Genomic DNA, 24,160 nt, shown 5'->3' with positions numbered 1-24,160 from the left:
TGCATAAATGTTTACATATATTGGATTTAACATATATTTTAACATTATGACATATATTGGATTTGTTGCCATCTAGAGGAGGGAGTGAGAGGGGAAGGAGGGGAAAATTTGGAACACAAGGCTATGCAAGGGTCAATGATGAAAAATGATGGGTGCATGTTTTGAAAATAAAAAGTTCTAATTTTAAAAAAGAGAGATAACTATGGTTTTGATACCTAACTCACAAGAGACAAAGGATAGAAAGAAACTATTAAAGCAATATAACTAATGAATATTTTTAAAATGTATTTATATTATTTATGACAAAAATGTAATTGGGAAATGTTTAATAAAATATGTTAAGGTGCGGTTTTCTAAATCAATATGTGGCTATATCAATTTCTATGTGTCTGACAGTAATGAAACCACCAGTCCCTATCTTTAAATACTGCCTAGGCCACATGCTGTGGCCCCCAGCCCGCTGCCCAGGGGCTTCAGAGCTGTGCAGGTTTGGCGGGAGCTCCAGAGAAGCAGCTTTGGGCTTTAGGGCCGAGAAAGCTCTGACCGATCACAACTAGCCCGAGATGGGAAGGGCAAGCTTTGGAAGGCAGGGAGACCCCCCTGAGGGAGGGTTCAAATTCCCTCAGGTGTGTGTTAGCCCAGGCCCTCCCTTCCCAGAACGTTCTTTTGGACTGAGGAGAGGCGGGTTTAAAGATCCATTTCAGAGATGAAGAAACTGAGGCTCGGAGATGAAAAACGACTGGTCTAAAGGAAATACTTGCTTATGTCCGGGGGCCCCACCGCGCCAGGAACCTCAAGACCTGGAGCTTCTCCTATTTGGAGGCAAGGCTCTCCGGCTCCTCGAGTCCCCCTCCTCACCTCGGGCCCGGGTCTCTGTGCCCCCCCCCCACCCGTGGCCTTCCTCCCATCTCGGGCGGGAGCCTCTCTCTATACCCCCTCCCCTCCCATCTCGGGCGGGCGCCTCTCCCTGCGCCTGCTCCACCCCCGGGGCTGGGGGCCTCTCTCTATACCCCCTCCCCTCCCATCTCGGGCGGGAGCCTCTCCCTGCCTTGCTCCCACCCCGGGGCTGGGGGCCTCTCCCTTCCCGGTCCCTTATCTCGGGCGGGGCCTCTCTCCCCCCCCCCATCTCGGGCGGGGAGCCTCCCTGCGCTTGCTCCCCCCGGGGCTGGGGGACCCTCCTTGGCGCTCCCCCCATCTCGGCGGGGGCCTCTCTCCCCCTCCCCTCCCTCTCGGCGGGGCCCCCCTGGCCTCCACCCCCGGGGGCGGGGGCCTCTCTGCCCCCCCCACCCGGGCGGGGCCTCTCTCACCCCCCCCCTCCATCTCGGCGGGGCCTCTCCCTCCTTGCTCACCCCCAGGGCTGGGGGACCTCTCCTTCCGGCTCCCTTCCCTCTCGGCGGGGCCTTCCCCCCCTCCCCTCCCATCTCGGGCGGGAGCCTCTCCCTGCGCTTGCTCCACCCCCGGGGCTGGGGGGACCTCTCCTTGCGCGCTCCCTTCCCATCTCGGGCGGGAGCCTCTCTCTATACCCCCTCCCCTCCCATCTCGGGCGGGAGCCTCTCCCTGCGCTTGCTCCACCCCCGGGGCTGGGGGGACCTCTCCTTGCGCGCTCCCTTCCCATCTCGGGCGGGGGCCTCTCTCCCTTACCCCTCCCCTCCCATCTCGGGCGGGACCTCTCCCTGCCCTGCTCCACCCCCCGGGGCTGGGGGCCTCTCTCTATACCCCTCCCTCCATCTCGGCGGGCCCTCTCACCCCCCTCCCCTCCCATCTCCCATCTCGGGCGGGGCCCTCTCCCTGCCTTGCTCCACCCCCAGGGCGGGGGACCTCTTCCTTTCCCTTCCATCGGGCGGGGGCCTCTTCCAACCCGCCGGACCCGCCACCCCTCCCCGCCCCCCCCAAATGGAGGGCGCGCCTGGTGACCCCGTGCTCCCTCCCGCCAGGCGGTGACGGACGGAGAGCAGCCGCGAGGCCGCGCGAGGACACGGCCACAGCCGATCCGATCCGCACGCAGCTTCCCCGAGCCCGATACTATGTCAGCGGCTGGGCTGGCAGAATGCAAGGACGGGGGGCGGGGCCAAGTCTCTCTGACCCAATCGTTTGTTCCCACGATCAGGCAATCTCCATGGCGACGTGGAACTCCCGCCCCCACTTCCGCTCTCTCGGGAGCAGAGGGAGTTCGAGAGGAAACCGGAAATGAGCTGTTCAGGAGGCGGAGGAAATGCTGGAATGAAGGGGAAGGGACTTCCGGCCCCGCCCGGGAAGTGACGCGACAGTCGCGGCCTCAGGCAGGTAGAGCGGCCGGTGACTCCAAGTGCCGACGCGGCCCGAACCCGGCCCGGGCCCCGGGGCGGCCGCCGCTTCCGGGGACAGGCCCCGGGGGGCGGGCGGCGGGGAGACTGAGCTTCCTGTCCGGCAAAAGGAGGCTGAGGTCCGAGTTCATCATCTCCGACGTGGTAAGAAAAAGGGCTCCGCCCCCGCGCGCTGATGGGAACGAGGGGCGGGGCCAGGCGGCGGGGCGGGATTTGAGAGCGAAGGGGCGGGGCCTCTCTATTGGCAGGTGGGGTTAGAACGTAAAGCGGGCGGGGCTTGGGCCGGAGGGCAGTGGTTATGGGGCGGGGCTTGTGTGGGGGCGGGGCCTACACGGGGAGGAGGGGTCAACGGTTTGATTGGGAGAGGACTGAGGAGAGGACTGTAGAACCTTGGGGAGAAACTTGGAGGGGCGGGACCTAGGGATGGAGGGCTGGACCTGAAGGGGGAGGGGCCTGGGGTGGCTGGGCGGGGCTAAAGAGGGGGCTGGCACGGCAGAACGCCCCTCTCCCACCTGCGCATCCTTATCTGGGGAGGGGTCTGGGAGATGCACCCCCCTCCCCCAGATCCTGGGACCCTCCTCCTCCTGCCCTCTGCCCCCATGCTGGGGGTGGGAGAGCGAGATGGGAGGCGGACGCAGCTCCAGTCCAGCCTCCCTGGCTCTCACCCTCTGCCTCCATAGCAGTAGCTCCTCCCTTGCAAGGCTGTTATGAGGACCAGGCCAGCTTAGCGCAGTGCCTGGCGCATGGTAGGTGCTGGATAAATGCTTATTCCCCTCCCCCTCCCCATCTGTAGCTTCCAGAAGCCAAGCACCCGCTGTGCATACTGCAGGAACCTTAAATGCTTTGTAAACGGTCCCTGGCTCCAGGCCTGGAAAAGGGAGGGTCCCCCTGGGGCAGAGCCCTGTCACTCATGGGAGCCTGACGCGGGAAATCCTGGGGGGTTCACAGAGCGAGGGGGCTAAGGGCTCCACACCTTGGAGCAGATACAGCTTGAGGAAGGTCCCTGGAGAGCAAAACAGAGAAGATTAAATGAAGCCTCTGGATTCCGGGCCCAGCACTCCCCAGGGCATGCAGTAGGGGCTTAATAAGTGCCTGGCTTACTTAGCAGGCCTCTGTGTGTATACCCACCCACGATCCGCGTCAGCTCTGACAGGTCCTTCGACGTTTCTGAGCTCGTGGGTAAGATGTGGTGTCTGGACCTTTGAGGTCCTTTTCTACTTGAAATGATCTTAGATCAAGTGGCACAGGAAGGAAGGGGCTGCAGCAGATGATGGGCACGCAGGTGTGAGCAGAGGCTGCTGGGAAGGGAAGGGGCCGGGGGCCTCTGGACGCTCCTCCGTGCCCACCCGGCCCTGCTGAGGCCTGCCGCACCCCGGGGGAGAAAGGGGCGGCGCCTCAGGACCCTCCCGTCCTTCCTCCCCAGAACTGGACGATCGGCCTTCGGGGCCAGCCGGTGCCAAACTTTGGGATCATGTTTGCCGACATGGACTATGACATCGAGGAGGATAAGCTGTGAGTACCCGAGAGCGCTCTCCTGGAGGGCGGGGAGCGACGGAGGGTCCTCCCAGGGCCGTTTTCGGTTCTGGTCCCTGCCCTTGGGAAGGGAGTGGGCGAGTGCAGGCCTCCAGGCAGAAGTCCCGGCCCAGGCCGGCTGGTGCCAGGCTCAGAGCCATATGCAGGGGGACGTCGGGCTGGGTTTGTCTGCCCCAGAGGGCAGCCGCAGCCGCTGTGAGGGGAAGGTCGGGGAAGGCCGGCCGACGGACTTGTCCCGAAGTGGCCCGGCCTGGGGCTGCCTGCGGGTGAGGGCCCCCTCCTTGCCCTCTGGGGACGGGCTGGGAGACTCCAGCACAGCCCCCCAGGGAGCCGTGGGGCCGGAGCCGCTCTCAGGAGGAAGGCCTGAAGGGGCAGGGACCACCTTCCCTGGCCCCCTCCGAGGGGGAGCAGCGCAAAGGCCGCTGCCCCCCGGTGCTGCAGAGCAGGGGCCCTCGATGGGTTCGACTCTGTGTGAGCCCTTAGGGTTCTCTTGGCAGAGATACGGACTGGCTTGTCATTGTCTGCTCCTGCTCATCTGGCAGATGAGGAGACCGGCTGAGTGACATGTTTAGGGCCTTACGGCTAGTGAGCGGCTGAGGCCAGAGAGAGAGGCTGAGTCTCCCTGCCTCCAGAGCCAGCACTCCGTGGCCCCCCTAGCGGCCCTCTCCTCCCTCAGTACGGATGAGAAAACACCCAGGTGGTTGCACCTGCCTGAGGTCCCGCCCCCTGCTCCCGGTACCTCCCTGCCCACTCCCAGCTAGGCTGGGCACCAGGGGCCCTCACCTTCCTCCTCTGTAACACAGGCGTGGATAATCCCTGGGGTCCTCACTCACTCTGCATCTCTTATTTTCTGAACACATTTTTATTTCATTAAACATTTCCCATTTACATGTAAAAGTTTTTTTAACGCTCACTTTTTTAAAATTGTGAGTTCCCCCTTCTCTCCCCCTCCCCCTTGAGAAGGCGAACAGTGCATGGCTTAGACCTTTGAACTCGTTTCCATATCAGCCATAATGCAGAAGAAAACCCCCCAACAATAGGAAACCCAAACAAAGGGAGACAGCTGGCCATCTTTGCAGCCTTGGCCCAAGCAGGCACCGGGCGCGTGCGTCCCGGGGGCTCCTGTGCTTGTTTATTGGAGCGGGAGAGGGAGGCGGCTGACGTTTGTGCTTTGGCTCTGCCCCAGGGGTTTCAGGTTGTGGAAGCAGCGGGCGGTGGGTTAAGGCCGGCAGGGACGGCCTCTCGCTGCCCCCCTCAGCTCCCCTGGCCGGCTGCTCACGCCTTGTTCCTGCCCTGGCTCCAAGCGAGCCTTCCAGGGGAGCCTCCTGCCCCAGCAGCCGCGAGTGCCCTGCCTTGTGCCTAACCACTGCTGTCTCTGCCATCTCGCTGCCCCCCCAGGGGCAGGGTGCAGTGTTGCCTCCCCTGTGAGCTTGCAGGCTTTATGAGGTCGGGGCCGGCTTCACCCCTGCTGCTGGTATCCCAGGGCCCGGCTCAGGGCCCGGCCCAGGACAGTCACTTTACAAATGCTTGATGATTGATTGATCGATTAATAGTTGGCTGGCCCTCATCAAGCATTTACTCAGCACTTACTCCGGGCCTGGAGGGTCAGGAAGTTCCGAGATGCCCCGGGATGTCGTTTCTCGTTACTATAAGATTCTAAGATTTACAAAGTCTTTTGCTCACAACAACCTTTTGAGGTGGGTAGTGCCGAGGTCCTCGGCCCATTTCAGGGAAGGACCCTGGGGTTCAGGACCCCGGGGGCGGTGGGGAGAGAACTGGAAGCCGGCTTCCCTGACGCCCGGCCAGAGCATCGCAGTGCCCTGGTCTCACGGCCGCTGCCTGGTCTCGGCAGTGAGTCACGCGGCTTGTTGCTGGTTGGTCCTGGAGGGAACAGGAAGGGGCCCTGAGCTAGGAGACGGGCCCCACCCCCAGTCAGGCGTCAGGGCCCAGAGAGCTCCGGGAGCTTCCCAAGCAGCCTCTGAGAGCCACAGGCAGAGGACGCCTCATCCGGGAGAAGGCCCCAGCTCCTGTGGGCCCTCGTTGGCCCAGGGGGGGCCTCTTCCCCTCCCTAGGCCTTGGTTTTTTCCTCTCCAAGATGGAGCCGACTTAATCTGTGCTGCGCCCGGGTCTGTCCCTTGGCCTGGAAGTGGGAAGGGCTCCGTGGTCTTCACGGTCCTCAGAGAGGGAGGTGAATCAGGGAAGCCTTCCTGGAGCCCAGGATTTGGGTTAAGAGAGGATGTTGTGGGCAGGGAGAGCCCGGCCGCCTGGCAGGGCCTCCCTAGCCCCATTTCTCCCCCCCCTCCTCTGCTTTCAGGTGGGAGGGAGGCCCTGGGGCCCCAGGGAGCTGTGGCTTTGGGGGCTCCTCCCTGCCCTCATCGCCTTCTCCTTCCCTGTGGTCTAGTGGCATCCCCACAGTGCCCGGGACCGTGACGCTGCAGAAGGATTCCCAGAACCTGATCGGGATCAGCATTGGGGGAGGGGCTCTGTACTGCCCCTGCCTTTACATTGTCCAGGTACGGGGCCTTGGGGGGTGGGGGGTGCTGGGGGGGATCATTAGGAATGAGTTTGTATTGCTCGGGACTTTTCTTGCCAAATTCCCAAGCCCCTCAATGTTTTGTGGGGGCTGAGCCAGGAAACTGCCATATCCCGTGTGAGGCTCCTCTTGTGACCATGCACTTGGACAGACAGGTTTGCGTGGGCCACCCACACCCCAGCCCCTCCCTTTGCTCCCCTCCCGGCCCCCTTGAGGAAGGTCTCTCGTGTGTGGGGCGTCTGGAGTGGGGGGCGCATGGGGAGCGGCGTTGTTAGCGGTCTAGACAAAGAGGGAGACGATGCGCTGCTCAGGCTCATAGACGGCGACGGCCGAGTGCCCGGGAGAAGGGAGGAAGGGGGCCTGCGCCATGAGCGGTCTTCATGCGGAGGCCAGAGACCGGGGATGGTGCCGGAGGGATGGGACTGTGACTCTTGGCCATGACCAGCAGCCCCAGAGTGGGCACGGGTCTGCAGCCGTTGGCTGAATCGAACCACGTGGCACCTTGTGGGGACCATGGAATCAACCTTACAGCCCCGGGCTCGGGGGGATCCCGGGACAAGCCCCAGTCGTGGGGGGGGGGGGTGCCTCTTATAAGCCAGTTATGAGACCCAGAAGGAGAAGAGCTGGGCTCCCGGTGGCCTTAGGCAGATGGCAGGGTGGCTGAGGGCAAAGGCAGCATTTATTCAATGCTTAGTTTGCGCCGTGGTCTGTGCCAGCCTTCGAGGAAGGAGCTCCGTGCTTGTGGGGCCCTGGGCGGGACTGGTCTCAGATGTGGACACAGGAGAAGGGGGCGAGTGGGGACTGGCAGCGGGCAGGTGCCCTAAGGCCGCATAGCCTGGGAGCGGGCAGGATGGTCACGCGCAAACCCGGCCCGTGAGAGGGTGAGATCTTAGGAAGGACATTGAGGCGAGATGAGAGGGACAAAGGCACAATGGCAGGGCTCGGAGTCCCTCGTGTCAGAGAAGCACTCGTAGAATCGGAGGCTTTTACCTTGGAGAGGAGAGGGCCCATTTGGGGTCCAGAGAAGGGAGATGTCCTCACGCTGGGAGCCGGCCAGAGAGGCAGTGCCCGGTTGGTGAGGGTGAGGCCCTCGTCTCCGGGAGGCGCTGGGGGAGGTGGGGTTGGACCTCACGAGCGTGGGAAGGGGCCAGCCTCCCAGCGGGCCCCTGGGTGCCGGGCAGACAGTCCCTGCCTCCCCGGGTGGCCCCTGCTGCTTGTCCTCCTGTGGTCCTCCCTCTGCCCGGGGCCATCCCTTCCCTGGTCTTCCTCCCCACCCGAGAGTCTCCCCTTTCCCAAAGGAAGTGTCTGGTTCCTGTAGCAAAGCCTTAGGTGGCAACGCCTCCCCTGGCGACTTCTCTGTCCTGAGATGGAGCCCAGAGCTGGGCCCAGTACAGGGGGTGTGGCCCCCGGAGGCTTCTCGTCCCGAGCCCACAGCTATCGGCCAGTTGGGCCTGGGCACCACAAGGCCTGAATCCAAACCCTGCCTCAGTCACTGAGGGGGACGCTCCTGGCAGGGCTGGGACGCTGGACTTCACTGCCGCCTGCCTCGGTTTCCCTCCCTGTACAAGGGGCTGATAAGAGCCCCCAGGGCTGCAGGACCGGGTTGGGGGAGGCTGCAGGTTACTTGGCCTGGCACGGTGAGGCTGCTCTGACTCTTTGCCTTTGTTTGCCATCGTCGTCATTGCCTCCTTTGACCTCACGCTCCGCCAAAAACCTCCCCGTCCTTTCCCCACGAGTGGCTGCCCCTCCCGGGCGCTCCATCCCATCGTGAGCCCAGAGGCGGACTTGGCCGCTCCCCCTTTGAGCGTCGCCTTCCTTGGGCCCTTCGTGCCCGGGGCCTCTCCCACGGCCCCCCGGAGCCACTGAAAGGAGGTGGGGGAGGGGCCGCAGAGCGGCTTGAGAGGGGTTTTGGCCCCTCAGCAGGCTGCCCCTCCCCCACAGGTGTTCGACAACACCCCCGCGGCCATCGATGGCACCGTGGCGGCCGGAGATGAGATCACTGGGGTCAACGGGAAGTCGGTCAAGGGGAAGACCAAGGTGGAGGTGGCCAAGATGATCCAGGTGGTGAAGGTGAGGAGGAGCGCAGGCCAAGCCGTGTCCCCGGGGGCGCCTGCAGGGAGCCTGGGCCTCTGGTCAGTCAGTGACCGGCCCCCACAGACACGGGCACGGGTGCAGGAAGGGGGGGGGGGCTTGTACTTTCTGAACCTCCTGTAGTTGTTCCACAAGCCACTTCACAGGTGTCTGAAGGGCTGGGCAACCGGTGAGCATTCAGTAAGCTCCTACTGCGTACCAGGCACTGTGCTAAGGGCCGGGATACAAAGGAAACGGGGCCCGTCCTCAGGGAGCCCCTGGGCTGTGGGGGAGACGTGGTGCCGACGGCCGTACACGAGCACGGAGGGAGGCCCCGGCATCGGGAGGAGGGCGTGGGGCCGGGGCCGACGGCCCTGGAAGTGCCTGGCGCAGCCCCCAACCCTGCCCTGCGCTTTCTCCCCAGGGAGAAGTGACGATTCACTACAACAAGCTCCAAGCTGACCCCAAGCAGGGCCGGTCCCTGGACATTGGTGAGCAAGCCCGCCCTGGGGCAAGGGTCACGGGCATTGGGCTTCAGCTCTGACCCAGAACCCCTCCCCAGAGTGCCCCCAATCCCCCCGGGGGGGTGGCCCCTCTGCCACCCAGGCCCCTTCTAGTGGGGGCCACTCTTGGGCCCCTGCTGGGGGAGGGGGGCCCTGACATGCACATGGGAATGGGAGAATTGACAGATGAGGAGACAAAAGGCACAGGGGTCTTAGCCAAGACCGTCCCTGTGAGTGAGGGCAGAGCCCCCGGAGCCCCAGCCCCCGTCCTCATCCCTCGGCCTGGGCCGCCAGGGGGCACTGAGCGCCAACCACCCCTTCCGTCTCTAGTTTTGAAGAAGGTGAAACATCGGCTGGTGGAGAACATGAGCTCGGGGACGGCGGACGCGCTGGGCCTGAGCCGGGCCATCCTGTGCAACGGTGAGCTGCGCCCTGCTCGGGGCGTCGGGGGGACCAGGGCCCGAGCCTTCCTGGGCTCCTCGGGAGCTCCGGCCTGAGGCACTGGGCCTGTGGGAAACGGGGGCTGCCGCGCTTCCCGAGAGAGCTCGCCGGGTCACCGTGCCAGCCCCGGGACCCGCGGCCTTCCTGCCCCTGGGCTCCATCGGGCTCGGCTGCGGGGGGGCCTGGGCTGCGGGCACCTAGGCCTGGGGATCCGGGCCCCTCCCTGAGAGCCCAGGCTGTGCTGGGGGGTGTGGGAGCCCCTGGGGCCTGTTCCCAGCTACTGTCTCTCCCCCCCGCCCCCCAATCTCTCTGTCTCTCTCTCTCTCATATACACGTCCGTATAAGAAAGTGTGGCCAGGGCGGCCCCGTCCCAGCCTGAGCTCTGCCCGGCCCTCGGCGGGCGGCTCCGACATGAATCGCGTGGCCACAAGGGCTCGGCCGGCCCCCACGTGTGGCTCCCCTGACTGAGCCGCCGCCAGGGGGGCCCGTTCCCGAGGCCGCTATTTTTGCCTCTTCTGGCTATAAATTCTTGTTGCCGTAGTTACCGCAAAATTAGAACTGGTTGTTGTGGGCAGGCTTTGTGGTTTTTTTAAAACTTGCCAGTTCTTTTCCCTCTGCCTGCCCCGAAATAGAGTTTCTAAAACGAGACTGTCACGACGTCCCGTGACCCAGCAGAGCTAAAAACGCCCACGGGCGCTTGCGGGCCAGGCCCTGGCACCCGCCCCACCTCCCCGTGCCCGTTTGGCGCTGCCAGGGAGGCCGAGGCCCGGAGCCCGCTCCCTCTGGCCCTCAGCGAGGTCCCAGCCAGGGCTCCCCACCCCAGCCCTTAGGTGGCGCGACCCGGACCTGTGCTCCCCCGGGAGCCCAGAGGCCAAGAGCGCTGCTGGTTTCAGACGCTCATTTAGCCGCCTGTGTGCAGAGAGCTGCCGGGCACTGCAGGAGGCCACAGAATCACGGGCATCGGGACCAACCTCCTCGTTTTACTGAGGAGGAAACTGAGGCCCAGGGCCCAGGAAGGGGCTTTACACCAGGCTCTCTACCCCAGGCCCAGCTTCTCCCTCTGCCCTACTATGGGTCACCTAGTAAGGACGTATTAAGCACTTACTGTATACTGGGGGACAGAGGCGAAGGGAAATGGGCCCTGGGTTGATTTGGGGGGGCGCTGCTGAGGGGGAGCAAACATCCGGGAGAATCAGGATAAGCCTTGGGAAGGAGGAGGCCCTGGGGAGAGCTTGGGGTGCGAGGTGGGGGGCTGAGGAGGGAGGAGTACCGGGGTGTGCTGGGCCTTCCCGGCCAGAACCGAGCTTTTGTGAAAGGGGGAACGATGTGTTGTCAGCGCACAGGGACAGTCTGGGCCCGGAGAGTGCCGTGTCCTAGAGGGGAGAGGGGGCCGCAGAGGAGGGAGGCCCGTGAGAGGAGGAGGGAGGCCCGTGAGTGAGCAGCGGCCGGGGCCAGAGCCCCTTGCTAACCCATGGCCTGCACCGGGGCAGGGGCCTTGGAGTCCCAAGCAGAGTCGTGGGGAGTCCAGGGGCCGTGGCCGGGAAGCCCCGTTTCCCCCAGCCTGGATGTGGCCGGGCCCTGGCTGACGGCCCCTCCGGGCTCTCTCCCTCAGATGGGCTGGTGAAGAGGCTGGAAGAGCTGGAGCGGACGGCCGAGCTGTACAAAGGTGGGTTCTCTGGATGCGGGGCTGGGGGTGACTGGGGGGAGGCGCTTCCTCCTCTGGGAGGGAAAGTGCTACAGCAAGGGAAGCTCCTTAGGAAACAGCCCTTGGGCCTAAACCTGGTGGGCTCCCTGGAGGTGGCGGCCGGGAACAGATGAGTCTAGGCCCCCGCGCTCTCTGGCCCCTTCTTGGCGGCCCCGGGACTGCATCTGCTCCCGAGTGTTTGTCGGAGTTTGCTTTTCTTTCTTGTCCCTGTAGTAAGAGTAGCAAAGGAAACTCCCTGTGTACCCACATAAGAAGTGGGTCCTCAGAGACCCCCTCCCCTCCTCAAGGGAAAATGCCCTCCTGGGCGCCCTGGGAGTGAGGGGGCAAGGCCAGAAACCCGCCTCTGTGGAGATCTGGCAGCAGCCCCCGGGGCACGGGGAGGCAGCCTGGGAACGATGCCCCCAGGGGGTGGGAGGGAAGGGGGAGGTCCTGGGCAGTGCCAGGGCTGCCTCCCTTGCTGGGCACATCCGTCCCCTTGCCCGGCACAAGGCCGTGGTGGCCCTGAGTGGGGGCTGGCTCTTGGGAGGGAGGGCCCTGCCCCCTGCCCTCTCTGAGGGGCCTGCAGGGTCTCTCTGGGCCTTTAGTCCTGGGCAGTGCCAGTGCCCCCTCTGCCAGCCACGCCAGGCCTGGTTGGCCTCTGGGACTGAGCTCCCTCTCTGACCCCGTGACCCCGGGTGGGGGTGGGGAACTTGCAGGGTGTGAGTGGGGCTGCTTCCTGCCCTTCCCCAGGTATGACGGAGCACACCAAGAGCCTGCTGCGGGCCTTCTTCGACTTGTCTCAGACGCACCGAGGTGAGGCCGCTGAGCAGGCCATGGGGGTGCCCGGGAGGGACCTCGGGGCAGTCAGCATGGAGCCAGACCTCGGCTGGCCGGGCCTGGGGGCGGGGGGCCCGCTGTCACCCCCCATCCGGGGGCTCAGAGGTGGGGAGTGCTTCTTCCACGGCCTCCCTGTCGTGCAGCCTTCGGAGACGTCTTTTCGGTGATCGGCGTCCGTGAGCCTCAGCCGGCGGCCAGCGAGGCCTTCGTGAAGTTTGCCGAAGCCCACCGCAGCATCGAGAAATTCGGGATCCGCCTCCTGAAAACCATCAAGCCCGTAGGTTTGGCCTGGCCCGGGGGGGGGGACATGCAGACCCCAAGGAGGTGCCCATTGGGTGCACTAGGGCAGAGGTCAGAGGGCAGGCTCGGGGTCCTCCTCGTGCCAGGGGACTGAGCCTGAGGCCAGAGCCTCCGAGGTGCTCCCTAAGTGCTCGCCAAGGGGACGGTTGGCAGCCCTGCCTCCTTGCTGAGCCTCAGGAGCCGCCCGCCTCGGCCCCTCTCCCCGGAGTCTGGGAGGGCAGTGCTCTCGGCAATTCACTGGAAGTCCCGGGTGGGAATCCTGCTTCTGAGAGCTCCCGGGGGTGGCCATGGGATGTCTTCAGGAGAGGCGCCACCGACCCGGGCAGGGAAAGGACGGTCCCCACAGAGCTCCTGGGCCTAGTAGAAAAAGGGCAGCCGAGGGGTGGGCAATGCTCACGGGCACCTTGTGGGGCAGCCCCAGAGGGTGGGGGAGCCCGGGCCTTCAGCCTCTGCCCAGGGTCACCCCCGACCACCCCGGGTGGCTTTGGGAGCCCCCTGTCCCCCACCCTGAGCCGCTCTGACGGTCGCTCCCTGCAGATGCTGACGGACTTGAACACGTATCTCAACAAAGCCATCCCCGACACCCGCCTCACCATTAAGAAATACCTGGACGTGAAGTTTGAGTACCTGGTGAGTGACACGGGCCTGCGCCAACGAGAGCCGCCCCGGGCCGCAGGTGCCGGGCTGTGTCTCCCCCCCCCCCCCCCCCCCCCCCCCCCGGCCCGGGGGGGCCCGGGCCCCCCCCCCCCCCCCCCCCCCCCGAGGGCTCTGGCATCGGGGCCGCCCCTTCCCTTTGGGCCCGCGTCTGCCCTCTGGGAGGCGACCTCGGGCCCCCGGGAGCTCTTTGCCCCGGCTGCCTCCGAGGCTTTGGAGAGAGGGGGCCCCTCGTGGGCCCGGGGCCTGCACTCACCCCACCCCTGGCCTCCCTTCTCCCCCGCAGTCTTACTGCCTGAAGGTGAAGGAGATGGACGACGAGGAGTACAGCTGCATCGTGAGTGCCCGCCCCGCTGCCCCCCCCACCTCCCAGGGATCCGGGCCCCACAGACCGAGCCCTTCCCTCCCGGGACCGCACGCTCCCTTCATGTCGGGCAGGGGTGGCGGGGGCGGCTCAGAGGCCTCCCTGCCCATGGGCCCTGACGGGAGAGTCCCCTTCCCTGCAGGCCCTCGGGGAGCCCCTGTACCGCGTGAGCACCGGCAACTACGAGTACCGCCTCATCCTGCGGTGCCGCCAGGAGGCCCGGACGCGGTTCGCCAAGATGAGGAAGGACGTGCTGGAGAAGATTGAGCTGTTGGACCAGAAGCACGGTGAGGGGGCGGGGGATGCGGGCAGGTGGGCGGCCTGGCCTGGCGCTCCTGTCCTTCCGTGCCCCCCACCCCAAGGCCACCAGCCGTCAGGGCTCGGTCCGGGAAAACTGTTTGTAGGGCGGTGAGCTCCCTGTCGGAGAGCTGTGCCAGCAGGGCTGGAAGGGCAGGCCCGCACCGGGGGGCGAGTGGTGCAGTGGGGTGGAAGTGGGGCAGCAAGGGCACAACAGGGAACGGCCAGGGCGTGCTGGGGGGGGGCAGGGGCACAGCCAGGAAGCTGACGCTCCCCCCCCCCCCCCCCCAGTCCAGGACATCGTGTTCCAGCTCCAGCGTTTCGTGTCCACCATGTCCAAGTACTATGACGATTGCTACGCGGCCTTGCGGGACGCCGATGTCTTCCCCATCGAGGTGGACCTGGCCCGGACCACCCTGGCCTACGGCCAGAAGGACCTGTACACGGAGGAGGAGGAGGAGGAGGGGGCGGCCGCCCCGGGAGAGGCCCGGGGGCCCCGAGACTCCCAGGAGGAGAACGGCGAGAAGCTCATAGACATGCCTGAGTGACCTCCCGGAGCCCCAGGTGGGGTGCGGGGCTGCTGCGGGGGGGGGGAGCCGGGAGGGGACCCCTGGACCGACCGCCCGAGGTGACTGATAAAGACCCGCTGGTGTGGGGGCTGCCGTCTCATCTCTGCTCCTCCGTCCCAGGCCCAGGGGGGGGGCCCAGCCGCAGTGTCCCCCTCCACCGGCCTGGCTGTGGCTCCCCCCGGGACCCCCAGTCATTACCCATCTAGTGTCTCTTCCCCAGCTAGGGGGAGAAGGGAAGGAGAGAAAAAGACCCATCCCCAAGGATGAGGCCGGGCAAGGGGCCGAGCCCCAGTCCCGCTTTGCATCTCCTGAGCTGCCCTCAGGGAGGGCCCTCCTCCCTCCCCCCTGCCCTAATCTGGCCCCCCTCCCAGTTTCTAGTCCTCCCTGGCAGGCCTGGGGGAGGAGGTAGAGGCCGGACCCCCTCCACTGCTGGGGGCCAGGCCTGTCTTTCCCACCCTACTTGCCCCAAAGCAGCTGCTGGGGTGGGCAGCTTCACTTGCCTTTCCCCCACTACTCTTTGAAACTGGGTCTCCTCCAAAGTGGGCCAGCCCCCCAAGGTTCTGCTGTGGGATGGGGGTGACCAGACCTCACACTCAGGGGCGTCCCTTATTTATTTGGCCCCCCCCCGGCCCTCTGCTTGTGCTCTGAGGCTCCGGTGCCTTGGGCTGGGGCTGGGGAGGGGCCGGGGGTTGGGAATCCTGTACTTAATAAAGAGAAAGCTGCATTATGACTTTTCAGTGACTGCCCCTCCTGGGCTCAGTGAGGGCCTCTGGAAACACAGGCCTCTGAACTCCGCCTTAACTGACTGGGCCCCTGCCTGGCCTCCTCCCACTGCTCCCTGCCCCCCAGGTCTGGTCTGGGGGCCGCTCAGCTCCCCGGCCCCTCCGCCCTGCTGGCCCCACCTGCCGACCGCTCCCCGCAACAGCAACGTGCTCCCTGCCATCCCCAGGTGCCCACCATGCCCGCCATGCCTCTAAAAAAAAAAAAGAAAAGATGTTTTTATTGATGCCTTTTGTTTTTCCTATCACATTCACCCCCTTTGTGTATCTCCCCATCGAGCGCAGGGAAAGGAGCAGCTCGGTAAAGCCGGCGCCTCCCGACCGCATCAGCGGCAGATACGCCTCTGAGCAAGGGGGGAGGCGTGTCTTCTCCAGAACATACGTGGCCGTTACTTCCGTCTTTAATGTTTTAAAAGCTTTATCGATGAGTTGCATCTTGTTACGTTACCATGGCTCCCCGCTCCGGACCACATGTGGCTCCCCCTCCCAGAGAGCCACGAGGAGGAAAGGGCCAAGTAATTGTCCCGGAAACCTGTCCCACCCGTGGGCCTCCGACGCCCACAACGCACTGGGGCTTCCTAGCTCTTATTCATGGTTTTGCAGCCTTCCCTTGAAGGCTGCTGTTTTGGTGGTTCTTTCCATTTCCATTGTTGTCTCTCTGTGTAGTTTGTTCTTTCGGCCTTGCTGATTTCCTCCTGCATCAGTGCTTCCCATCTTCTCAGTATTCACTCCCCCACAGTCCTTAGCAGCGGAATCTTGCCCCGTTACAGATTTGGTTCAACCATTGCCCTGTTGGAGAACATCGACTTGGTTTCCAATTCTTAGCTGTCACAAAAAGTGCTGCTGTAAACATCTCGGTATATATAGAGAGAGACTTCATTAATGATCTACTTAATAATCATAGGAAGGGAGTCTCGGGATCAAAGGGGGATGGACAATTTTTAAAATTAATGATCCCCTTCTTAATAAACATAGGAAGAGTCAGGATCAAATGAGGTGGACATTTTTTTAATTAATGATCTCTTTAATAAACAAGCGTCTCAGGACCAATGTGGGCATTTTTTCTTATTAATGATCTCCTTAATAAATAAGGAATAAAATCTCAGATTCAATGGGGGTGGACATTTTAATTCAGTTGCATAATTCTATGTTATTTTTCCTAATTTTCCTAAAAATTTTGCTAATTTCCTAATAATTCCTAAAATTCCTAAGTTCCTATTTTTCCTAAGAATTTTCCTAATTCCTAAAAATTCCTAACTTCTTAATTCCCAGTAATTCCTAATTCTTATACTGATTCACAGGACCACCAATAATGTAATATGCTTCTCTTCCCATAATTCCTCAGCTTCGATTATTCCCACCTTCTCCCATCCCTGCCAGTTTTCTAGGTGTGAGATCAAACTCGGGGTAGTTTTGTTTTGCATTGTTCTTAGTGAGTTGGAACCTTCTTTCAGGTGGTCATTGAGAACTGGCAATTTTTTTGAGAACTTTGTTCACATCCTTGGATTACCTACTTTTGGGGGGATAGCTTTGGGTTTTATAAACACGCAGATGTTACGGGTCTTGAGTTCAAGTGCTTATCAGAAAATTTGCTTTAAAGTGCTGCTTTGTAGGTACATTAGTTTTGTTTTTCCAGGAGCTTTCCTTTGATTATCTAGTTTTTGGTTTTATTTTTACACACACACTCACTCACTCACTGTATCTTAGGTACAAAGCACTTATCAGAACAGTTTGCTATAAAGTACTGCTTGTAGGTGTTAAGGGACAGGTCAGTTCCCCGAGAGCCTCCACAGTTGTGAATCATAGCATCGGAAGGAGCGGCAGAGCAGCCTTGGCTGACACAGGTGTTGCACACTGGATAAATTGGAGGCAGACGGAAGAGGAGAGAGGTCAGGGCCTCTCAGAGAGGTCAGAGAACAGGGGCTGCCTCTCAGTCTCTTTGTATCATCCTCTCCCAAGAGGAGATCTGTTCTGGGTGGGACTCCAGCAGCTACAGTCAGGTGGCTCTGGTAGCACAATGTAGGTCCGTCAGTTTTCTTTTTCCTGAAGCTTTCCTCTAATTACCTAGCTTTGGGTTTTATTTAATTATGTGTGTGTGTGACGCATGCACACACACACACAGATGTTATGTACCTTGGGTACAAAGTGCTTATCAGAAAAATTTGCTCTAAAGTGCTGCTTGTGGGTATGTTAGTTTTGTTTTTACAGCAGTTTTTCAGTTCCAAATCAAAGTAATCTACCTTGTCTTTTCTAATTGCTTCTATCTTTTGTTTGGTTAAAAATACATCTCCTACCTGTAGCTATGAAAGGTACAAGCTGTTTCCCTTCTTCTGATTAGGGTTGCTTTCCGTTCAGAAGGTCTTCGGGGGAGTATGGGGGAAGATTTCGGCCTATGCCTGGTTTCTGCCAGACTGCTCTCCAGTTTGCCCAGCAATTTTGATCAAATAGGAAGGTCTTTCCTAAGGAATTGATATTTTCAGGTTAATTGAACACTCGAGTTACTGAATTCCATCGTTTTAGAGTATCTCATCTAGTCCGATTTATTAATCCACTTTGAACAGTAATTTTCTGTTTGGGGTTTTCCCCATGTACGTTGTTATAGCTGTAGATAATATTTTCTTCATTCTACTCGGCGTCTGTTCCTAACACAAGTTTTTCTGTACTTCCCGTTCACATTTGTTATTTCTCATGGCACGGTGCTGTTCCACTTAACACTTTGATTACCAGATCTCCCTCTTCCAGGGAAACCACCTCCCTCTTCCAGGGAAACCTCATTGTGAAAGTCTCCCCCATTGTCTCCCTTGTAACCCAAAGCCAGCCCTCCCAGGATGGCCCATGGGGCTTGGATTGGGGAAGGATTCTAGAAGAGCCCAAAGTTTCCCCTGATCTCGGAGGCCCAGGACTTGAGTCCTTTTTTTTTTGGCCATTTCTTCCTTCGGGGCCTTTGGCACATTACTTCTCTGACCTCAGGTTTTTTGGTCTGAAATGAGGGATTAGATCAGATGATCTCAAGATTCCAGCTCTAGGTCTGTGCTCTTATTGGGTTTAGATCATCTGCTCCAGCTCCATTACTAGAGAAGAAAACGGGCCGGGTGGTTGGCAATTGCAACATCCCCTCAGCTGGGAGCGAGCAGAGCTGCGAGACTCCCAGGCTCTCCTCCCTGTCCCTTAAGCTTTGGTGCTGAATACAAGAGAACTTGAACTAGAACCCAGACTTGGGGCTCCAGGCCCGTGAGGACTCCTGGACATTTTTCCAGGATGGAGTTGGAGGGGGAAGGAAGCACAGATCCCCAAGCCAAGCCCTCTAGCTCAAACCTGCTGGGCGCAGATCAGCTCTGCTCCTGACCTTTATAGATGGCCTCTGCCTCTCTAATGCCTCCAGTAGCTGATCCCAACAGAGCCCCACTAACCAGGTGGAAAAACCCCCAGAAATGAGGCATAAAATGAGAGAAGTGGGGTACAAGGAGGGAACCTTGTATTTGAAGTTGACAGAATATCTGGTGAAGGCGGCTGTCCTGGTGGTTAAGATGGAAAGATGGCAGCCAGGGGGTCATATAGTTAGGGGAATTCAGATGGATTGAATAATTGGACCCAAGTTACGATTGATGATTGAATATAAAGCAAGGGGGTGAGGCTCTACTAGATAGCCTCAAGGAACTGTTTTTTGTTTTTTTTTTTTCATAACAGTGATGTTTTCACCCTGGCAGATGGATGACAGAAGGCTGGTTGAGGTGGCTAATATTCTGGATGATTGATAGGATTAAAAAAAACCCAGCTAAGAATAGAAAAATGAGCCAAGTCTAAATCAAATGAAATTTAATAGCTATAAATGTAAACTCTTAGACTCAAATTCCAAAATCAGTCACACTAGCATAGAATGTGGGATATACAGTAAATCAGGGATATTTTAGGATCAAGTCTAGAACTGGAGATTTCAGAGATCATTTAATTGTCTCTTTTAAAGATAAATTTTTATTTTCTTTTTTTTCCAATTATATAAATTATTTTCAAATAAGAATCTATTTTCTCCACCCCCATTGAGAAAGCAAGAAAAACAACTTTATAAACACATAGGATGAAGCAAAATATTGACCATGTTGTTCTCCCCACTATGGCGTACGTAATCTTCATTCCTGAGTCCATCCCTTCTTTTAAGAAGTGGCTATTTGGCCTGTTTCATCACAAATCTGGAATTGTGATTGGTCACATCGCGGGCACTTGATTGATCAGAATTTCTCAGTCTTTTATACTTGTTTTCTTTACAGTGTTTTATCCTTTTATACACATTGTTCTCCTGGTCCTACTCCTTTTTACATCGGTTTGTATACTTCCCAGGTTTCTCTTAAAACTATCCCCTTCATCATTTCTTGATGCACACAGAGACTATAACTGATTTAGCTCCCCCTAATTGATTTTTTTTTATCTTTGCCACTGAAAAAAACAGCGATGCTCCAAATATATTATAAATATAGATCCTTTCTCTCATTATTTGATCTCTTTAGTCAAAGGGTATCCACTGCTTAACAGTGTTTTGGCTGTAATACTGTCCAGAATAATTAGACCAGTCTATTGCTCCACCAAAAGTGCATTTACTTTTTTTTAAATTTAAATTTTTTAAACTTAAATTTTTTTTTTTAATTTTCCCCCACAGTGACTCCAGCATTTACCATTCCCCTTTTTGTTTTAGCATGCATATTTCTATCAGTGACTTTTAATGTATTTTCACATGGATATTGATAGTCTGTAGTGTTCTTCCTCCGAGTACTGTTCCTAACCTCTGACCATCCCTCATTTAGGGGAATGCACTTGACTGATTTCATCCAGTGAGGAAACGGGCCCAGGGAAGGGCCACCCTTTATCCAACCCCATACAGTGATCCCCCTCAGGGGTGGCTCTTGGTTCCAGGTCTTCTGACTGCAAGAACTAGGGTGATTTCACTGTGCTCCAGGATGGGACAAAAATGAGCCAAAGCTTTTAGGAAACTGTGGGGTCATCATAGGAATGGGGTGGTCAGAGCTCGAGCCCTGAGTGTCCCTGCGTTCTCTGACCTGTCAAATCTGAGCTAAAGAATTGTGTTCAGGTTCGGGCACCACATTTCGCCCAGGACAATAATGACAGAGTGCTGCTTAATTTGATCCTCAAAAAAAATAGAAAACGCCCCCATTTTGCCGAGAAGGAAACGAGGAGGAAGTGAGTTATCCAAAGTCCAACAACGAGTTAGTGGGAAACATTGAAGCTGGGTGACCCACGATGCTACTCTACCTGCACAGGGGGTAGTGCCCGGATATGACCACCTCACAGGGCTGGGGGAGTCATCTTGGTACATGAAGGGCTCCCATAGGAGAGGGAGAAACGTGTTCTGCTTGGCTCCCAAAGAACAAAGGGAGGGGGGTGGTTTGAGAACAGAATCTAGGATTAATAGAAGGAAAAAACTTCCCAAGAAGAGCATCCGAGAGCAGATGGACAGTGCGGGTGAGTGTGGGTCTGGACCAGCTTCAGGCCTGGAGCGTGGGGTTGGGGACTGATTTGCCCGCGGTCCCTGGGCCTGAGCCCGTGTCTCACCTCGGGAGGACGCTGGTCTCGGGGCTCTCGGTGTTGTTTCCACCATGGGGGGAGGATGGAAAGAGCATGGTTCCTCCCTTCCCTTCCCCCCCACTATGGAGGGCGTTCAGGCTGAGCAAACGGCTTCGCTTAATTGGGATCTTCCCTGGTTTTAGACCCAAGAAAGCACGAGGGACAAACCTTCTGTTCCGGGCCAGGCCGTTGCAATGAGAGCCCGCGTCCTGCGCTTATGGGCAAGGGAGTGGGGCAGCCCTGGGCAGCGGGCCCCTGGCCCCTGATTCTGTCACTGATACGGGCCATGCTGCCTCCCCCCAAGCTTGTATAACTCGGGCCTCCTGCCCACTCATGCCGGGAGTGCCAAGGATGAGAGCTGCTTCCCACACTGCGACATGCGTTGGAGGGGGTGGCCCCGAGGCAGCCCATGGGGGGGGAGGGTGTCTGGGCTGGGCAGCCCAGGCGGATGTAAACTGCTCAGCTCTAACCCCGGGTTCTGCTGGGACTCGGGGGCTCTGGTTAGCTCTCGGCCTCCCAGGAGCCGGGACCTCCGGGGATGATCCCCACAAGAGCGAGCTGGGCCTGTGTCAGTGACAAGGGGCATGGGGGGGCTCCCCCGGGAGCCCCCTCCTGCCCCCGTGTCTCCGAGGCTAGAACGCGCCCTTGCCCATGGTCTCTGTGGAGCCCCCCAGCACGGGCTTCCTCTCTGCCTCCGCCTCCTCCTCCTCCTCGGCCTGCTCCCGCTCGGGGCCCACGTGGTTCTCCTGGGCGGCGGCAGGGGGGCAACCGGGCTCCCCGTCGGACTCAGCCTCCCCTGCGTCCCCGGCCCCACTGGGACCGTCTGGGGCCGGCCGGGGGCCCCGGGGCTTCCTCAGGCAGCAGTAGGTGGCCGTGGCCAGGAAGAGGGCGGACAGGAGCACCTCCGAGCCTGCCAGGTAGAAGATGATCTCATAGTTCTTGAGGGCGTCCACCAGGCGACCTGCAGGGAGTGGGAGCCCCGTCACGGGCCTGCCTGGGCCCTCCCCCCACCCTTCACCACAGCTGGGCCGGAGCCGGGGCCATTCCCAGGCATGGGAGCAACCGCAGGAGAGCCCCCGGCCAGTTGTGACCAGCTCCGACCACTGCACTCCTGGGGGGGCCTCCTGTGGTCGGACAGAGGGGGATGAGGGGTCAGACACCGAGGATCGGCCCCGGGGGTGGGTGGGAGTCCCAGACTCTGGGAGGTGTCGGGGATGATCCGAGCCCTTCAGTTACGTGCGGCTGGCGGGCTCCAGGAGCTGGGGGACACGTACCCGCCGAGGGGGGCCCAATGAGCACCGCCACAGCCTCCACCAGCAGCACCAGGCCGAGGGCGCTGGGGAACCGGTGGGCGCCGACAGTCGCCATGAGCACCTCGAACTGCAGGGCGCCCACCATGCCGTAGGAGAGGCCGAAGGCCACGCAGAAGCCCACCAGGGCGCCGTAGGAGCGGGCCCGGGCGCTGCACACATCGGTCAGCCCGTTGGCCAGCATGGCCAGGCTGAAGAGATAGGTGACGTGGGGCCGGACGTGGGCCAGCCCGGCCAGGGCCCCGCAGGCCGGCCGGGCCACGATGTCCACGAAGCCGATGACCGAGAGGAGGAAGGCGGCCTCGGCGTCGGGCACGCCCGCGTCCTTGGCGTAGTTGACCAGCATGATGGTGGGCACAAACAGCCCCAGCACCAGGATGAACTTGGCCACGGCGTAGACCACAAAGCCCCGGTCGGTGAAGACGGACAGGTCCAGCAACCGCTTCCCGCGCCCCCGCCGCCGGCCCCCGGGGCTCCCCGCCGGCTTCCTGCCCGGCTCCAGAGGCAGCATCTCCCTGGCTTCCTCCCGGGCCCCTCCCCGAGCCCCGGGCAGGGGCCTCATGACCGCCCCGCACGTGCAGCAGTTAAGCAGCAGCCCCCCCATGAGGAGGAAGCCCCCGCGCCAGCCGAAGCGCTCCAGCAGGACCTGGCCTAGGGGAGACAGGGCCGACAGGAAGACGGGGCTGCCCGCTGCCGCCAGCCCATTGGCCAGGGGCCGCCGGCGGTCAAAGTAGAGGCCCAGCATGATGAGCGAGGGCTGGAAGTTGAGGGCCATGCCCAGGCCTGAGGGTGAGAGGGGGAAGGGCCGTGGTCAGTGGGAGAGGGAGCGGCTCTGGGAGCCGGGGGGCCCACTCGCTGTGTCTGCTCGGGCTTGGGGGAGGCACTGGGGGGAGGGAAAGAGCACTAAAACAAAGCCAGGCACGGGCATTGATTAGGCCCCAACTGGGTGTGGGCCCAAACGCCCCCTTCTAGAGATGAGTCAGGGGGCAGCAGGGAGAGGGCCCAGGGCCCAACTCCCAGGGGCTCAGAGACTCCGCACCCAGCCCGAGACCCCCACAAGTGTGGGAAGAGAGAGGGCCCGAGCCCTGACTCCCAGAGGCTCAGAGACCCTGCGCCCAGCCCAAGACCCCCACAGGCACGGGAAGGGAGGGGCACCGGGACTGACCCGTGAGCACGCCGGCCGTGAGGTAGAGCTCCACGAGGCTGCGGGTGAAGGAGGCCAGGACCATCCCGGCCGAGGCCAGCAGGCCCCCCGCCAGCATCACTGGTCGGCAGCCAAACTGGTTGACCAGGATGCTGGACACAGGCCCTGCGGGGTAGGGGGGGGGAACGACAGGCAAGGTTGGGGGGGGGCTGAGGGTCAGAGGGGTGGGGGTCCCCAGCAGGAACTTGGGGGCGGGAGGGCAACAGCCTAACCATGCTCAGAGCCCTGGGGGTTCTAGTGGGGGACGAGGAGACGCAGTGGGCTTGGAAGAGAAATGAGGGCTCCCCATGTCGGGACAGGAGGGGGCGAGGGCTCTGGGCTGTCTGGGGAGAGGAAGCTGGGGGCGGTGGCCCCAGGACCGGGCACAGGGCAGAAGCCCTCCCGGAGCCGGAGTCATGGGCCTGGGAGCACCCGGGGGCCCGGGACCGATGGAAGGCATGGGCAGGGTGGCAGGGGACCCCCCGCCCACAGACCTGTACCGTAGAGCATGGCCAGCATGATGGAGGAGATCCAGGCCGTGTCGCTGTAGCCCACGCCGAAGTCCCGCATGAGCGCCTTGAAGTACACGCTGACCGCCTTGGGGAACGCGTAGGAGAAGCCTGTCACCACGAAGCAGCCAAGCAGCACCGCCCAGCCCCAGCCGCCGTCCGGGGCCGCACCCGCCCGCTGAGAAGGGCCACCGGCCCCCATCGCCGGCCTCCGCCAGGGCTGCAGACAGAGAGGGCGCCGGTGAGGGACTGAGGCCGGACGCCCAGGACTGGGGGCACAGGGGAGGAAGGGAGCCATCGGGGCAGAGGGGAGCCCCCATTGCCGGCCTCCGCTGGGGCTGTGGGCAGAGAGGGCGCCGGTGAGGGACCGAGGCCAGATGCCCAGGACCAGGGCAGAGGGGAAGGAGCCATTGGTCTGGGAGGAGCCCCGGGCAAATGGGGAAGACCTGAGGTCCCCCCCTCCTCTCTGGGGGAGCTGAGAAAGGGCTGAGGATGCTCCCCATCCCCCACTCCCTGACTGGAAGGATGTCACCACAGGGTGGAGGCCACGGGCCCTCCGGGCTGCGGATCCCACTTCTGACACCGGTGGCATGTGGTCTTGGCAAGGTCATTCCCTTCTCCAACCTCGACTCCTCTGCATCTCGGCCCTGATATTCTCCCTGGCTCTGGTGGTTCTCGGGAGAGAATCCCTGGGCCTCAGTTTCCCCAGATGTAAAA

The 24,160-nt window shown here is 60.8% G+C and overlaps 2 protein-coding genes across 4 annotated transcripts; one reads left to right on the top strand and one right to left on the bottom strand.

Moving 5' to 3' along the window:
* Nucleotides 1-1,948: 1,948 nt before the first annotated feature.
* Nucleotides 1,949-15,917, top strand: PICK1 (protein interacting with PRKCA 1). 3 transcript variants are annotated; one of them, XM_031940999.1, is made up of 14 exons: nucleotides 2,359-2,447; nucleotides 2,984-3,049; nucleotides 3,727-3,815; nucleotides 6,151-6,349; nucleotides 8,311-8,439; nucleotides 8,864-8,930; nucleotides 9,273-9,362; nucleotides 10,996-11,049; nucleotides 11,818-11,880; nucleotides 12,048-12,181; nucleotides 12,742-12,834; nucleotides 13,145-13,195; nucleotides 13,365-13,509; nucleotides 13,811-15,917. In XM_031940999.1, the coding sequence occupies exons 2-14, from the start codon at nucleotides 3,047-3,049 to the stop codon at nucleotides 14,065-14,067; spliced, it is 1,374 nt and encodes a 457-aa protein (XP_031796859.1). In that variant the 5' UTR covers nucleotides 2,359-2,447; nucleotides 2,984-3,046; the 3' UTR covers nucleotides 14,068-15,917. The 3 variants fall into 3 exon arrangements, with proteins under 3 accessions (XP_031796857.1, XP_031796856.1, XP_031796859.1); XM_031940997.1 differs by lacking the exon at nucleotides 2,984-3,049 and having other exon boundaries at nucleotides 1,949-2,447; nucleotides 6,238-6,349; nucleotides 13,811-14,067; XM_031940996.1 differs by lacking the exon at nucleotides 2,984-3,049 and having other exon boundaries at nucleotides 1,964-2,447.
* Nucleotides 15,918-21,073: 5,156 nt separating this feature from the next.
* SLC16A8 (solute carrier family 16 member 8) lies at nucleotides 21,074-24,082 on the bottom strand. The gene is made up of 4 exons (XM_031940129.1): nucleotides 23,429-24,082; nucleotides 22,917-23,060; nucleotides 21,716-22,534; nucleotides 21,074-21,402 (listed from the first exon to the last, which is right to left on the bottom strand). Exons 1-4 carry the CDS (start codon nucleotides 24,033-24,035, stop codon nucleotides 21,074-21,076), a joined length of 1,899 nt encoding a protein of 632 aa, XP_031795989.1. The 5' UTR covers nucleotides 24,036-24,082.
* Nucleotides 24,083-24,160: the final 78 nt, after the last annotated feature.

Source organism: Sarcophilus harrisii, chromosome 5 (assembly GCF_902635505.1).
Source record: "Sarcophilus harrisii chromosome 5, mSarHar1.11, whole genome shotgun sequence".
Classification (NCBI taxonomy): domain Eukaryota; kingdom Metazoa; phylum Chordata; class Mammalia; order Dasyuromorphia; family Dasyuridae; genus Sarcophilus; species Sarcophilus harrisii.
Note: the sequence above shows the minus strand (reverse complement) of the source record. Positions and strands in the feature narration are given on the sequence as shown.